Here is a 16,635-nt window from a genome sequence, read left to right on the forward strand (position 1 = left end):
TAAATTTTGTAGGTGAAACCTTTCTATAGCACTCCATGTTGCTGTAGGGGCCATAATACCAGGTTGCCTCCTTTATCTGAATTACATATAATAATCTGATGATTTTCTTTCAACTTCTTGATGAGTTGCCAATATCTCCTCTCATGGTTAGTGAATTTTGTATTGGCACTGTTAATAGCAATGTTGAGTCTCTTTATTTGTGCAACAATTTGTTCATTAAAAACATCTATGGAGTCTCGCCATGATAGGAACAAATTTAGATTTTTGTTTGAATAGAGTCCGTGGCTTGACATCGGTCCCATGTATTTGTGACAGCTGTATGTCCCTGTCCACTATCTCCGTTATCCCATGGGACTGGTTAGGGATACTAGTTGCCATTGTATCTCCTCTTTCCAAGCTCTGCAGGTCATTTAATAGTTTATAATCTGATCCCAGCAAACCTTGCATCCCCGAGGTTTGAGATGCCATTTCGGCCTCTTCCAATCCCCCCCTGGCGCTGCGCTGGTGATGAAACTTTTTCAATTTTAATTTTTGTATGAACCTATATATGTCTGCCCGGGTCTGGGTATAGTTAAAATTCGATTCCGGACAATAAGATAACCCCAAGGATAAAAGCTGCTTTTCCGCAGCAGAGAGATCAATTCCCGCAAGGTTAATGATGGTATTGTTGTTGTCTGAGGCAACGAGATCAACAATTTCACCTCCCATTGTTGTATCCCCTATTTTTGCTCCTATCGTCGGGCTCTGCCCCTCCCACGCTTCCTGGCGCCTTCTCCTTGCTTGCCTGCGCCCCCTTCTTCTCCGGGTTGCCCTGTTCTGACGGGCACCTTGATGCGCGGCCTTAATGTCTCTCTCCAACTGCGCTTTAAAATCTCCAGCTCTTCACCCAACGTTAGTTTAATATTGCTGGTCTCTGACCTTGTTCCAAAATTATCTGATTCCGAACCGCTTTCCACGGCTGAACTCAAGTCAGAGGCTGAGGGGGATGCATTTACTTGGTGATTTCTTCTGCCCTCCTCATTACCCATGTGTTTATTAGCCGTATCTACCCGCATTGAATCATACTTTTTCGCGAACGTGAATATCTGTCCGTTCGCATAGTCATCACGGTCACGTCTGAACTTATATGTTTTACGATTTTTTATTTTTGCTCCTCTTTTTTTAGACGAACGTTCATCTCCTCCACCATTTTCTGTTTGAACTGTGGATCCCCTTGTGGCTCGATCTCTTTTTCCAAAAGCTCTATTTTTCCTGAAGCGCACCTCTATCAATATCAGCATATTTCACTAGAACTTGAACAAGCGGTCTAGAAGATTCTAAATTGCATTCACCCCACTCTGCCATCAAAAGAGGGTTTGGAGATTCATAGCTGGGGGCAATCATAATGCGGAGACCCCTTGGGATCCTCCCCACATCCAGATATCTTTGGAGGTATCGCGCCTCCCACCACTTGGCTTGCTCCTAGCGCTTCAGTTTCTCGAGCACACGAAAGCTGTCCCTGAGCCCTTTGCCTTTGCTGGGTTCCTCATTAGTCACCTTGCTGGCCTCCTGTTTGTCCTCTGGGGAATCAGAAAACATCCCCTCAGCTGCCAGTTCGCGATCCTTGAGTATGTCTGCGGACATTTTTATGGCTTTCAAGATGTTTATATTGCAGTGCCAGTAAATCTATTAGTGCATACTTAGAGGCTCCCACACCGCAACGCACACCTTCCCACCTGCCGTTATGTGCCGTACCTTAGTCGAACTGCCGACGTTGACTAGCTGCACTCATTCCCCCGCCGATGTAACGTCACAGGACTCACCGGAGCAGGGAAGAGACCACCGCCGTCAGTTGCAGTCAGTTCATGTACATGCACGCCCAATTATGGCTCGCTTCCGTACTGGAAACTCCACTGAGTGCCCCGGGGGTCCCCACCAACTCGCACCACGGGTCCGTGGTGCCGACTGCAGACAGATACGCCGGGACAAGACTTGCCGCTTACGAAGCCTCAAACGGGAAGGGGGTCCACGAACCGGAGGAAGTCAATCCGGCACATTCTGCTACAACTCGCCTTCACTCCTCCTTTCTTGTATATATATATGTATTTTCTATACGCTCCGGGATCCCGCACATGGGCGGGGATTTTTCATAGATTATGACTTTGATGAGTATATCCCTGGATGAGAGCTAGGATTACAGGTAAGTAACTAATCCTTCTGAATTTCTGAACTTGTGTGGCTGGGGTATGGCTGGTAGCCACGAAAGGGGTGAAAAGCAGACAGGGGATGTGTGGCCACTGAGAGACGCAAGGACCTGGCCGTAGCCCGTGAGTCCTTGAAGCGCTCCAGGACCATGTCTGCTTTGTCTCCGAAGAGACGGGTGCCATCAAAGGGCTTGTACATGAACAAAGCATGGATATCCCCAGAAAAGGCAGAAGTTCTCAGCCAGCCATGGTGTTGAACAGCCACCATCAATGACTTTGCTCTGCCCAGCGTGTCGATGTGTCAAGCCCACAGCGAATGGTAAACTTTGCCACATCTCTTGTCTGATACTGCAGCATCTCTCCTGTCTGATACTGCTTGGGAGAGGAATGCCTGGGCCTCCTCTGGGACCTGTGACAGCACTTGTGCAACCATTTACCACAGGGAGTGGAAGTAACAGCCCACAATGCAAGGCTGGCGGAAGAAACATTTTCTTACCCCATCTAGCCAACCTCTTGGAGTTTCTGTCTGAGGGTGCGGAAGGAAACACGCCTTGTGAGGTAGAGACTTCGACTTCCAAGCTCTCGGCTGAAGGGTGGTTGGTGGGTGCGTTTGGGTCACCCGATGCAGGACAATGGCGGCAAGCAATTGTCCTATTCACAGGAGCTCCGGTGCTGGGCTGGGGTCAGGTTCCCAGAAAGACATCAGTCAAGACTTCTTTGAATAATAGGAGGGGTTCCGAGGAAGAGACACCCGACTGCAGGACCTCTGTCAAGATGTTTATCTTGACTTCCACCGAAGGAAGCTTAAGGTCCAGGACCTCAGCTGCCCTTCTCACCACCATAGCATATGAAGCTCCCTCCTCCGTAGCCATGGTAGGGGAAGAAAGCAGGCCAGAATCTGAAGAGGTATCCAGTCCACTGGCCTCATTGAATTCCTCATATCTGATAGAAACTACTAGCCGCAGATTCCTTCACGTAGAATTATCCCCAGGCGTGAGACTGGATCTGGATTTTTTTTTGCCACAGTACCACGCGACCCCGCCCTGACGTCGTCCGCGGACGTGACATCAGCGAGGTCACATAAGCCCCACCCCGGCGCGCTGACATCAGTTTCCTTCTTTTCCGCGTGCAACGCGGATCCTTCTTTTCCGCGTGCAACGCGGATCCGGAGTGTGCTCCTTGGCCTGTTTTCGGGCCTCTTTAGCACCTGGAGTTGGAAACAGTGTACCATGCCTTCGGGCTTCATGATGTGCGCTTCTTGTGCACGTCAGATGTCGGCGACGGACCCTCACACTATTTGTATGTGGTGCTTGGGCGAGCACCTTTACTCTACGGACTGCGAGGCTTGCCAGCATCTCAATCCCAAGTCCCGGCGGGAGCGCCAGATGAAGTTGCTGTCGGCCCGCTTGTCCAGATCGGTGTCATCGCAGCGTCCGTCTCCTACCTCGGACGGGTCCAGGGGCTGCCGTTTCCGGCTGCGGCATTGTCCTTCGCCTAGGCCCCATGGGCGTCGTTCGCCCGCCGGTAAGTCTTGCAGCTTGCCGCCGAGGCCCTGTTCTCCTCTCGGGACGTTCGCCCTCGTCCATCGCCACCCTATCTGCCGTTTCCCGGCGTTCAGGCGACGAGGGCCCTCCTCCTCTTCCTGCGATGTCCGTAGATTCCTCGCCGTGCGCGGGGCCTTCTGCGGACTCGCCAGCGGCTTAGTCCCCAGCGCCGATGAGTTCGGCTTCAGGTTTTGGAGGTGTGGTGCCGCCGAGGTGCAGCCTTTCGGGGTTCCCCTCCTCGGCCCATGGCGTCCCAGCTTCGCCGCTAAGCCCCGCGGGGTTCCCTGCGGTGCCGCAGGAGGTCGCCGGGACTCAGGGCTCGTCCCCAAGTCCCCCTCGGTCCTCTGGGCAGGCAGCTGTCTTCCCTGAGGCCGAGCCGGCGCCTCTCCAGCGTCAACGGCTTTCGTCCCCGGCGCGGGCGGCGCCGCGGGTGGAGGCCGGGACCCGGGATGCTTCCTCGAGCCCCTCTCGGTCCTCGGCGCAGGCGGCTGCCTTGTCGGGGGTCGAGCCAGGGCCTTTTCGGTGCTGTTCAATGGCCGCTTCGGCTCCAACCCCGCCCCCCTCTCCGATGTGGCACATGGTGGTGGAGGTTGACCCGGCGCCACTGGTGGACACTTCGGTGCCGGTCAAGGACTCATCGGTGCCTGTGGTGGACACCCCGGCGCCGTCCTGACGTCGGATTGTCGACTCTTCTTCGGATGTCCCTTCCTCTCCGGAGGGTTGACGTCTCCTCTTCACCGGAGACTGGGCGCCGCATCATGGCCTTTTCTCCGGCGGATTCTTTGGCGGGTTCTACGCTGTCTCCACATCCACAGCCCCCAGACCCGCTCTTCTGTTCCCTGCAGTTGTCTGCCCCGCAGGCTTCTCCGTCCTCTACAGAGACCCTCAGGTTCCCCACTCGTCCGTGGGTTTCCAATCCCTCATTGGCTGGTCTTTTCTCCCTCCAGCGGGGCACGGGGACGGGTGTCTTAGTTTGCAGCCTTCGCCCACGGAGGAGTTGCTTTCCCCCCCACAACACCCTACTGAGGTGAGTGTGGCCTTTGTCCGGGCCATTTCCACGGCCACTGGCATTCTGCAGATGGGCAATCCGGTTGCCCCACTCCCTACGGACCACTTGTTAGAGGTTCTCCACCAGGGCTCTGGTGGAGGGGAGCCGCTTCTCCCATTTGAAGCGTTGCTCCATAACTCTTCTGGGGGCCTGGGGGTGCCCTGCCACAGGGGATCCGGTGCCTCAACCGCTCCTTCACCGCCACAGTCCTGCTCCGCACGATCCACTTTGCCTTTTTTCCCACCCCTCAGCCCAGGGCCCTGTCCTGCGGGCTGCTTTTCCTTCCTTGCCTTCAGTGCTGCTTCTGCCGTCACGGGAGGCTCGGTGGCTGGTCTCCTGGGGGCGTAACATTTTCGCCTCCAGTAGCGGTGCTCTGCGTGCACTCAACATTCTTTGTGTGTTGGCCAGGGCTACTTCCGATCTGTGGGATTCTGCGGAGTCCCTTCTGTCTCGCGCCTCCCAAGAGGGTGCCCGCGCTGATCTGCTGCACCATGTGCGGGATGGTCGGGAGTTAGCTACTTTCATTCTCCGTTCGGCCTTGGACGTCTCTGATTCCCTCGGCCGTGCTATGGCGAGTTCTGTGGCCCTCCGCTGCCATGCTTGGCTGCGGGATGGTGTCTTTCCAGAGAATGTTTGGGAGCGTCTTGTGGATTTACCTTTTGATGGAACTCTGTTGTTTCACACCCACGCGGACTCAGCTATTCAGAGACTCCTTGCGGGGCTCCGTCCCCCTCCCCCTCCGTAAGCTCGGCCCTCCGGCGCTTTATATGAGGCGTTATCCCTCCTTTCTCTTTGGAGCCTTAGGTTTCAGTTGGCCCGTTGTGTGCTGTGTGCGACTTTGATTGCCTTCAGGGTCTTTCAGTTGGCCCCTCTATTCTTTTGGCTGCTGGTTCAGCCCTTCAGCTTGTGGTGTGTGTTTTTTGCTGTTAAATGCAGCTGTATAGGTCCTCAGGGTGGACCCTTTGTGTCTTTTTTGGCTGGTTAGTAAGCCATCTGTGGTGTTTCCAACAGGTCTTTTCGGTTCTTGGCCTCTGCTGCGGGTTTCCCTAAGAGGTGTTTGGCTGCTTGGTAAGCCGTCTGTGGTGTTCCCACAGGTCTTTTATGTTCTTGACCTCTGCTGCGGGTTTCCCTAAGAGGTATTTCCCTGTTTTTGTTCAGGGACGATTCACACCCTAGGTGGGGTATTTGTTGGCTATTGTATAGCCCTGTTTTAAGCTAGGCGGGCGTGGATACCTTCTCAGGTTCCTCACTTTTACCTGGAGCCCCAGTATGTCGCTTGGTGTGGTCTCTCTCTCTCTCTCCCTTTGATGGTTCTATCCTTCTTCTATGAGGTTCCTCCATCTTCGCCTCTGGATCATCGGACCGCCCTTTGTCATGCTGATTACAGCGTTTTGTCTTGCTGTTTCCACCTAGTTCTCCGGCGTTTCGGCTGGGGCCTGTCTGTCTTCGTCTTGCGCTCGCCTTGTTCTGAGCCGCTGCTTCTTAGTATTTGCCAGCTGTTTGCTGCACTGCCTGGTAGTTTTGGTCCCCCTCCGTGGGCCTCGCCATGTCAGCGTGTGCTCCGGTCTCTTGTTTGTTGGAGCTTTGCGCGTCTGTGTCTTCTTTCTCACGTCTGCGCTTCTCGACTGTGGAACTGTTCCGGCCTTGTTCCCTACTTCGGGATAGACACCCATTCAGCTGTGCCCTTCGCTGTGTGTGTGTTCTCCTGGGGCAGGCTCTGCCTCCGTTCCTTCTCCTTTCCCTGGCTTTGAGGGTGGTTATTTTCTTCCTCTGGTACTTGCGGGGTGCCTTCTGCCCCTCTGGTGTTTTCTGGCGGACACCCTTTGCTCCTTGGGCAGGCTTGTGGTATTCTGGCCTTCTCTTCGCCTTGTTCTTGCTTACTTCTGCTTGGTGGGGGCAGGGCCGTCCTTCCTGTCCCCATGACACATCCCCTCTTGGGGCCCTGTGTTCTTCCAAGCTGGTGAGGTTCTCTCGCCGACCTTCCTCCCCTCTGAGTATGGCTAGGGTATCTATTCTACGTCAAGGAATCTGCGGCTAGTAGTCTCTATCAGATGTACAAGTTACTTACCTTCGGTAACAATGTATCTGGTAGAGACAATTCTAGCCGCAGATTCCTTCACGGCCCGCCCTTACTCCCCGTTCTGTGAAGACCCTTCAGCTTGGTCTTCTGCACTCGCCTCCCTCCGGGTGGCATTTGTCTGCTGCAGGTGCCCTCTTTCTCTTCCTCCCTGGCAGGTTGCTTTGTTCTGTTTATTTGTTCCACTCCTTCTTTTCTGGTAATTGGACGGTAGGTTCATGTGTACTTTTGCGTCCCTGCACCCTGGTTCTTCCAGTGTGGGGCCTGCTCATCCTCTTCTCCCTTATTAGGGCTCGCCCCTCGTGATGCACTGCGCAGCAGTGCTCGCGCAGGCGAGCCGTTTTGTAGGGGGTTTAGAAACGGACCCTGGAATCGCACACGCTCGTGCGTGTGCTTTTCCTTTTGGGTTCCGCTATTGGGCTTTGCGCGTGTGTTTTTTTTTAACAGACCACACAATAGGCCAAAGGCGGGCTCATTGCTCCGCCCATGGCCTATTGGTGTCTGTTACGCGCACCAAAGCCCATATGTCTTCAATTATCGTGCCCAGACACGGGAGCGATAATTGAAGACATATGGCTCGCACCACATGCGGCCGTGTTTTTTTAAAATTTTATTTTTTTACGTAGCTCTGTCACTTGTATTTTTGCATTGGTGTGCCTGTTTAACCGTTCCACATTTGTGGCTCATATTTTGGCACTTCGTGACAAGCGATAGTACCACCGTCTTTGTTCTGCTCATAATTTTGTGACTTGTCCGTTGTCCAGCATTACTTGAACGGTGGTAGATTTGAGGTGCTGCAGACAACAGTGCAGCACGAGCTCCCACACAACCTGTCCATGTGCCTCGCAACTCTCCAGGTGAGTCAGTGAGCTGTGCTGGAATTCTGACAAGACCTCCAAGGCTATATGTACCCTAGCAGGCGCCAAAGGTGCGCCAAGGCTTTTTGTTTATACACACATTGCGCCTTACTGTATCCCACAAGCAGTGCAACACAAACGTTCTCGAACACTCTCAGGGGTCAAGGTGCAAGATAGAACATTTAGGGAATCTGGTTCGTGTTAGGCTGCAGCGTAGATAGATAACAATGGGCAGCTTCAATTAAGTTTTCAGGATGGGCACACTGCCCTAGCCATGGCACATTTTCTGTTACTTCAGGTGCCACCTGGTACCAGAGTCTCAGCCCAGCCAGGCTGCTGTGTTTCCGTGAACTTTTCAATGTAGTCAAAAGGCTGGGCCTTTCTGAGAGATGGCCACAGGGTATTTTCCATTCATTAGTGCTGCACAGACCTGCAAGCAGGTTCACTCCCCGAAGTCACTATTATATAACGGAGGCAGGCGGTTCATGGGAATCCCCGGCAGCCATTTTATGAGTATTTGCTCCTCGTTCTCGGGCGTGTATCACGTGGTGCGGAGCAACAGACAATCCCAGAATAATAGGGTCTTTAGTAACTCAGAGGAAAGTGTTTGAACTGCAGTGTCCTTGGCTGGCCATGGCGATGGAAGTTGTTTGCCTTCTTAAAGTGTCTTGCAAATATTATTGCAAAATTGATACTCTTATGCAGTTCTTCAGCTTAACCACCTTTAGACATCCACAAGGGCAGAAAAAGGAAATATCTTGGTCGATAAGGCTTAACAAGTCCAAGGCTTTTATAGACTTCAAAGTAATCACCATAAACCTTGCTAATAGCCATTTTTAAGCGTGTTGAAGCTTTGGCTTAATAGTACTTCCATTATTCTTGGCAAGCATCCCGTTTAATCTAGAAGAGGACGCTGGGGGTTTGGTATGTGCTTGTGTGCGGTTGGTGCTGTGATTGGTCGAACGTACAAGGAATGCCCCCATCACCCGTCAGGAATGGAGTTTGGCTTTCTCACATTCTAACAAGTCATCTGTTGTTTTCACAGATGGCCCACGGAGTTCAGTGTGTGCAGAGAACACTTTGAGACCTTCCTTTTTTGTGACAACTCTTTGCTGTGTACCAATGCTGCGGCTGAGGCAGCTCACCCTCTTTTCAAAGCAGGACTTTGTGTCTTGCCCCCCTTGCCCCATTACAGAGAGGTAATAGTCACCAGCAGATGCCAATGCCAGCGTCATAAAGGAATTAAAACAAATGCATAGTGTTTGCTTTTTTTCTATCTGCAAACATATATGAAAATAAGTCAGCATCAATGTGTGTTTTGTGTAGAAAGCAGAGCGTAATAAACCCAGTAACTGCAGCTTGTAGTAGTATTGCTAGCTTGCACGCGGGTATCAATGTTTCTGGGGCGGGCATTCCTTTTAACAAACCAGTGCATTCTGCTTATCGTAGTCTTTCTTTGCTTCATTTGAACAAACACACCTGATAACTATTTCTAAAGGAAAAGTCAGGCCTGAAAGCACATTGATTTGTGTATAAGATACTCCCAGAGCTGCAGGCGAAATGTTGCTTTTATTCTTCCACTGATTTTGATGTTTAGATGATATTTGGCCAAACAGTTTGTTTTGTGCTGCTAGGCTGTTTTCTCTAGTCAGTAAAACCCTTTTCTCAAATGCTAAAGAGGCCGATCTGGTGGCGGCGGCACTCGTCTGAGCACCACAGTGAAGTATAGGTGTATATTTCCTAGAAGCTAGCGCTGCCGCAGCACAAATTCTTGGGACACAGAGGCGGTGCAATCATTTCTCCATACTGCTCCATGTGTACAAACGGACGCATTGATTGAAATGCATCAGCTCGTAGAGGCCTGCGTCAAATTATACCTGCGCCAGGTATAATGTATGCAGGGTAGGCGTTCCCACGTTAAAAGCCACTTAGAACTGAAGCTGTGAAATTTACAACTCTTCACCGCGTCACTCTGAGATTTGACTGCTTCAAAATCCCTATGCCTTCTCAAACCAGGCATAAGGATTGACGCAGGACTTTTAACATGAGACTCGTCTCTGTTCTGACGCATTGCTGGAGTTGTCTCAGTCTTATGACGAACTCCAGCAATGCCTCACTTTAGCACCAAAGTATGCATCAGAATTTCTGACGCACCGTGAATCCTTGCACCATGGAGCACTGTATTGTAAATACAGCGCACCCACGGCGTCGTTAGGGAATTTGCAGCAGGCACAAGAAATCTGACGCATCGATGCCAATGCATCAGTTCTTTTAAATATGCCCCATAGTGTTTCAAATGATACACTTAGATTCAGTTTCCTTTCAGAAAAACGTAACCACTCTTTAATTGGAATTAGTAATTAACATGGCTTTTCGTTCAGTCATTTAATAATCTAATTTCATGTGTTGCATGTTTCGTGATTTCAGATTCCATTATTAGATAGCACATTGATGAATGATCTCTGTCGTCATTCAGAGCCCCTGTGCGTTTCGACCAGCAACTCTTCATCAGGAAGTCTATTTAAAGCAGCAGTGCTACTGTGTTATCTTCACTAGATGATTTATGACGAATTCATGAATTATAGCCCAAGCACCGTACTTCGTTTTGCTATTTATGCGGCCAGATATGGGGGGTGGGGATGCGCGCCACCGAGTCACGTGCCTTTGTTGACCAGTCGTAAATTCTCACTGATCACACTTCAAATATGATTGCCTAATATTGCCTATTGACCTCAAACACTTAATTTGCATGTGTGACTGGCCGCCTTGTCGCCACCAGAGCCAAACAAGCATTTGCAGTGCAATAGGTCTCGCATTTATGCGAGTTTGAGCTATTGACTTTGCAAATAACAATGCCTTTTCTTTCTGTTTTTGTAAATAAAACGCATTGTCATTTACAAAGCCATTAGCTTAAACTCGGGTAACTGCGAGACCTATTGCATTGCAAATGCTTGTTTTCATTGCTTGGGGTTTCTGACTCCTCTGCAATCCTCTGGGTTGGGGTCTCTTGGCTGTGCCTCAGCCCTTAGCTTTTTACAGGGGGTACGACACTCCTTGATAGTGTTGTCTTGGGGTGCTTTGTCGTTACTTATCTGTTCCGGACTTGTTGCCCTTCACTGTTATCGATTGTGCTTGCAGACTTTCTGTCGTCTGTCCTGCCATTTTTCACATGTTTTTTCTGCCTTCAGGGAGGATATCGCCTTCGCTTTGCAAGGTTGCTTCTCAGAGCGGTGTTCTGCTCTTTCCTTTCCATGACTTTCAGTAACGCGGTGCTTGGCACTGTCCCTAATGGTGCTGTTCCTCACCATTCGCTTCTTTCCTTTCTGTTTCACAGATTTTTTTTTGCACACTGTTCCCATACTCTCACAGTTTTGTTTGTGATGGCTCCTCGTTGTGGCGTGGAAAAGTTCTCAGAAGAAAACTGACGTTAGCGCGTGGGGGTGGGACTTATGTGACCTCGCTGACGTCACATCCGCGGACGACGTCAGGGCGGGGTCGCGTGGTACCACCCCCGGCGCGCAGAGATGCTGTGGCAAAACTTTTTCCGGATCCAGTCTCACGCCTGAGGATAATTCTATGTGAAGGAATCTGCGGCTAGTCTCGACCAGATACATCATTACCAAAGGTTAGTAACTTGTACATCAGTCCATTTCGTGCTCAGGCTGGTCTTGTAAAGGCTCCAGCTACCCGTCCCAATTGTCCTCCATTCCTAGCCCTTCAAAATAAGGCTGAGGAACCGACCTAGGATCAAAGGGTGCTGTCGGCGTCGGTAGGTGCCGATCCGGCTCTGGGTCGCCGGGGATAAGAATGGGGCCAGTGGCATCAGGAGTCTCCGCGACTGGGCCAGCGCCAGGGAAGGTTGTAGTGACGCGACCAGCGTCGGTCTAGATCCGCCACTGGATCCTGGAGGGGGGGGGGGCATTGGCGCCAGAGCTGCCAGCACGGAATCCAATGGAGACCCCTCTTAGTCTCCAAATGCACACCAGGAGCTTCAAGCCGCTAAAACATGAGAAACATGGTGTCATAAAATTCTTTGAGCTGGGCGGGGGTCACTCTGGTTCCCGGGAAGGCAGGGAAGCCCAGAGCCGACCCAGGCGCAGGTTCTGCAAAATAACGGCTAGAGCGCCGAGACTCCTCCGTCACATCGGCCGACCGGCGGGGAGAATACTGTTGGGTGTAAGAGGCAACAGCGCTCATATGGTAATCACCTATTATTCTCCTGATCATTTAATATTCCTGGTGCATCCAAAAAGATCTTGGGGGGAAGGGAACACCCTACTTCCCTAAACTCAATCCAAAGGACTGATCAAAACAAATATGAAGACTTCTCGGAGCACACAGCTTATATAATGCTTTTAGCAATTCAACAACAATCCAAACATGTTTCAATTATTGCAACTAGAACATTAATCAAAACAAAATTCAATTAGATTCCAATAATCATCTTCTTTTAATTTCGTAAATTCCAATCCCTTAAGCCAACGCGTTTCGCCGTGGTCGGGATAATACCAACAGCTTCTTCAGGGCTTAATATTTCTCAAACGCTTGTCTCTGAAAGTATCCGTTCAAACAGTATCCTCTCTCTTCTCATTTATATCAAGACCATTAACCGACCATTCAATTTCCTTCCGTGTGGCAATTATCATTAGACTCTCTCCCAGAAGTAACAGCGTTTCTTTCCAACAAATACCCTGAGTATATCCTTCCAGAATCCCTCTGTAATTTACAATGTGGTGTCCCACTCGTAACGTTCCATTGTATATTATAATCCCATCGTAGTGACACAATATCTACTCGTATCTTCACGTCCTCATACCCGAGTGCAGGCAAGGAACAGGGTATTTGTTGGAAAGAAAGAAGCTGTTGGTATTATCCCAACCACTGCGAAACGCGTTGGCTTAAGGGATTGGAATTTACGAAATTAAAAGAAGATGATTATTGGAATCTAATTGAATTTTGTTTTGATTAATGTTCTAGTTGCAATAATTGAAACATGTTTGGATTGTTGTTGAATTGCTAAAAGCATTATATAAGCTGTGTGCTCCGAGAAGTCTTCATATTTGACCGGCGGGGAGAAGTCGAGCATTCTATATACGTGAGGCAGACGTTGTTATTCATACAATTAAAGCATACAAGAGGTGAGAATCTTATATATGTGTTCATCTGCACTTCTCATCTAAAATAAGGCAACCTCCAGCTTTGTTAAACTGTGCTTTCTCCTTATGATAGCGCAGTTACTACTTTCTCTGTGTGCCACTGAAAAATTTATTATCATTCATTAATATTCTGTGGTTTCGGTCTTTGGCACTTTATAATATCACTAAGTAAGATCTCTGAATATTGTATGCATAAACGCATATACATATTGTGCATATCATCGATTAACAAAATAGGAATCCTTCCTCTTCCGTCACTGGATTAAATCTCAAGTTTGAAATGAAACAATTTTTAAGGCTTTAGCAATGCTAAATGTGAAATGTTTAAAATTAAATAATTCAAAGTTTGTTTCTCAACACAACTTGATTTTAATAATACTTCTCTGTATTCCAAATGTACTCCAACAGTCTCCAACAAAATCAGTAGTTATTTACAAAGGAAATCTTGAATCCACATAGAAAGGTCCTGACGGCAGTATTGAATCACTATTGCCTTGTACTGTCACATTGATTCACAAGAAACTACATACCAGATACCGCAAGATGGCCATTGCTGACTTCAAAGAACATGACAATTGAGGGACTGATGAGAAATTAAGGGACTCTATTATACATGGCATCCCCCACACACTTGAAGCCTCACATTAGACAGCTCTGACACTCTGTAGACCACTAGTGTTTTTTTCTGTGAATTATACTTGTCACTAGCAGGCGTGGAGCAGTAAGTCATTTCTCCAGACATGCCTCTAGACAGTTTCCTTCATTTCAATTAGTACCCAAAGTCCAGTATTACACAAGATGAGAGGAGATTCTTACACAATAATCCTAATAACTCCACCATTCTCCAGACAGTAATGGTTTTCACAGCCTTGGGCAATGTCAGTTAAGAGGCCTCTTGAGTAGAAGCCGGCCCTTCATCTTCTGTCCAGGTATAAAATGCATGTGTTGCACCATGACCCACAGTCCTTATATTGGACTCACTACTCAAAACCTAGAATTTGGTTCAATTCAATTACCAGATGATTGTAAGTGAGTTTTGCATGTGACCAGAGGACATTTTACTCGTAAAACCAAAAACTAAATTAGAAGCATTTTACGAGTGAACAGTCTATTTGCCTGGATTCGTTGGCACCAGATCTTGTCTCATCTGTTTCCCCTACCCAAATCTGGATTGAAATACTCGTCTGCAATGGTGCACTTGTCTGCTCAGATATCTAAGAAGTCATGGTTAAAACAGCTACACAAAATGTGTTCATGACTTCTAGAAGATTTTATGAACATGTTTTAAAGACCTTTCTCCCAGTTATTAAGTATGAACTTTAGGGGAGCTTTTCTAATAGATTTGGTGAAGGCTCCATTTGAATCTATTCACAGAACAACAGTCAAGCATCTTTCTTGGAGCAATGTGTAGAATGATGCACTCCTTTACCAAGCACTGTATGTGCAGTCCAGAAGTAACTATTCAGTGGGGTAGACAGTGCTTGATTAAGGTGAGGTTTAGTCCCTACTACTACTGTTTTGATTATTAGTACTACTATGTTAATTATATTCAATCAGGTAAATCTCAAAAAGATCCAGTACTAGAGAGGAAAAAGGTTAGTTACCTGTAACTAAAGTTTTCCAATGTTGGTATGTTTTATAGAGTCAAGTGAGACCTGCCCTCCTTCTCTTTTATGAGGCTGAGGCTCCAGTATTGATTAAATATGAGCCAAAACATTATAACAATTGGAGCCTCTGGGGGGAGCAGAGTCCACTGTCTCTTCACATGATGGGCTAAAATGTAGGACAAAAAAAGTGAGGTGAGCAAGCTGGTAACAGTTTTGAGCTCGTTCAATGTTACTTAATGTTTGAATGTACAGTTCTGTTATAAGATTGTCTACAGAGAATTCCCAGCCTGATGATTGAATATTCAAACTTGGATCTGTGAAAGATTCTAACGTGGGAAAACTGAACAGTAATTAAGTAAAAATGTTCTTAACTTGCACTAATGGTTGAATGCTTCACAGTTGAGATCAATGGCGAGAAACATGCATTGAACACTGCCTGTGTTGTACCTGTCTGTAGCTTGGGTTTAAACACAATTCTAGTACACAATTGCTAGGATGAAAATAATTAATCAAAAGGACTAAGTCTGAATCTAATACCTTTTTTTTATAGTGGAAGACAAAAATTCACAACCTGACCCTCCAGACCTTATCAGTAAGCAAAAGTGTATGGATTCTTTGGCGGCTCTTCGTCATGCCAAATGGTTCCAGGTGAGAATCCTTTTACAGCTCTCACATGTGAAATATAGAGCAGGTTGTCTGGCCTTATGCTGTAAACAGACTTGGTATGCGTTTTTAAGTTTTTGTATATTTCTACTAATTCAAAAGTGTGTAAACACTTTGCTGAGGACAATTAGGTTGAAAATGAACGAAATGAGCTACAATTGCTCAAAAAGAAATTGGTGGGTAGGAGACTGAAGAGTCAGTGAAAGTGACCATATGCAATAAAGTGAAACTGAATGTGAAACGGGTGGTGTTCTTCATACTGAGATCTTTATTATTAGTCATAAACACTTTAAAAGTCCCACCTGTGTGCAGTATTCCAGAACACTTTATAAAATAATTTTTGAATTCAGATATATGCTACAGTCCGTCTAGTGCTCAAGCTATTTCATTTGTTTTTTCTTTATAAACTTAGCTAAGGAATTGTAAAATTCTCGAAAAAGAAAGTAGCATTCTAAATATTAAGTTCTAATCAGTACAGGTTACAGCAGATTATCTGTGTGAATCCCTTCAATATGCCAACTGGATCTGGAATTGTATCCCTAGTACTGTATATACACTGACCACAAGTGGTTCTACTCGATGTTGGGTCTGAAGTTTTGCTGCTCTCCAGAAAGGAACATGGACGAGGCGCTCTGCATTCAGTGACATCAGTTTCTATTTTCCATGTCTAGAGACGCAGAATCCGATGCCACTGGTGATTTTCTGTATTTTTTTCCTTTTTACATTTACCCCTCCTTTTTTGGCTGATGACGCCCCTCCAAATCATAGTGCACTAAACCTCTGGATTTTGATGCATTCAAATATCTGTTACAGATCTCCATTCAGGCTGTTTCTGGTGTTTGGGGTTAAATCCCACTTAACCACCTCCCGCTATCTGTGCACACAGAGGAACCTGAAAGCCATTTGGGATAGGGAGTTCAACATTTCTATTTCTTCGTTAATGATGTCAGCTTGGATGGAATATTTCGCCATGTAATCTGATTAAGAGGTTTGGTTTGCATGGCAGCCATGTGTGGTTTGAGCAACATTTGTAGTAGGTCCATGAACCACCATTCCCTGGCCCATTCAGAGCAGTTAAGATCATTGTTGCTTGAGAGCTCGGACATTTAACATCTGATAGAGACATCTAGCCGCAGATTCCTTACTTTTGAATTTCCCGGGTGTCAGACTGGATCTGGAAGAATTTTCTTTGGGTAATACCCTTGCACGCCGGTAGATGGCATCTGTCAGCTCCGCATGGCGTTGGCAGGGTGATGGTGGTGGTCACAGCTTATCTGCGCAAATCAGGGTACTTTCCCTATCTTGAAGACTGGCATTTGAAGGCGAGCTTGCCCCAGGCTGTCGTCGCCAACCACCAGACTACAGTGAACCTCCTGCATTCACTGGGGTTCACTATCAGTGTGCCGAAGTCACACCAACTCCCTCTCAAGCGCTCCCTTTCACCGTAGCGGTTCTGTACACAGTGTATTTTGGGTCTATCCTCCCTAGCGGCGAGTACAA

The 16,635-nt window shown here is 48.0% G+C and overlaps 1 protein-coding gene across 1 annotated transcript in view; it reads left to right on the forward strand.

Moving 5' to 3' along the window:
• ZFR2 (zinc finger RNA binding protein 2) overlaps nt 1–16,635 on the forward strand; it is a 701,383-nt gene that overhangs the window by 514,417 nt on the left and 170,331 nt on the right. Inside the window, exon 15 of the mRNA XM_085639486.1 lies at nt 15,023–15,120. Coding sequence (XP_085495612.1) covers nt 15,023–15,120 — 98 coding nt within the window. The remainder of the gene's footprint in view (nt 1–15,022; nt 15,121–16,635) is intronic.

Source organism: Triturus cristatus, chromosome 12 (assembly GCF_964204655.1).
Source record: "Triturus cristatus chromosome 12, aTriCri1.1, whole genome shotgun sequence".
NCBI lineage: Eukaryota > Metazoa > Chordata > Amphibia > Caudata > Salamandridae > Triturus > Triturus cristatus.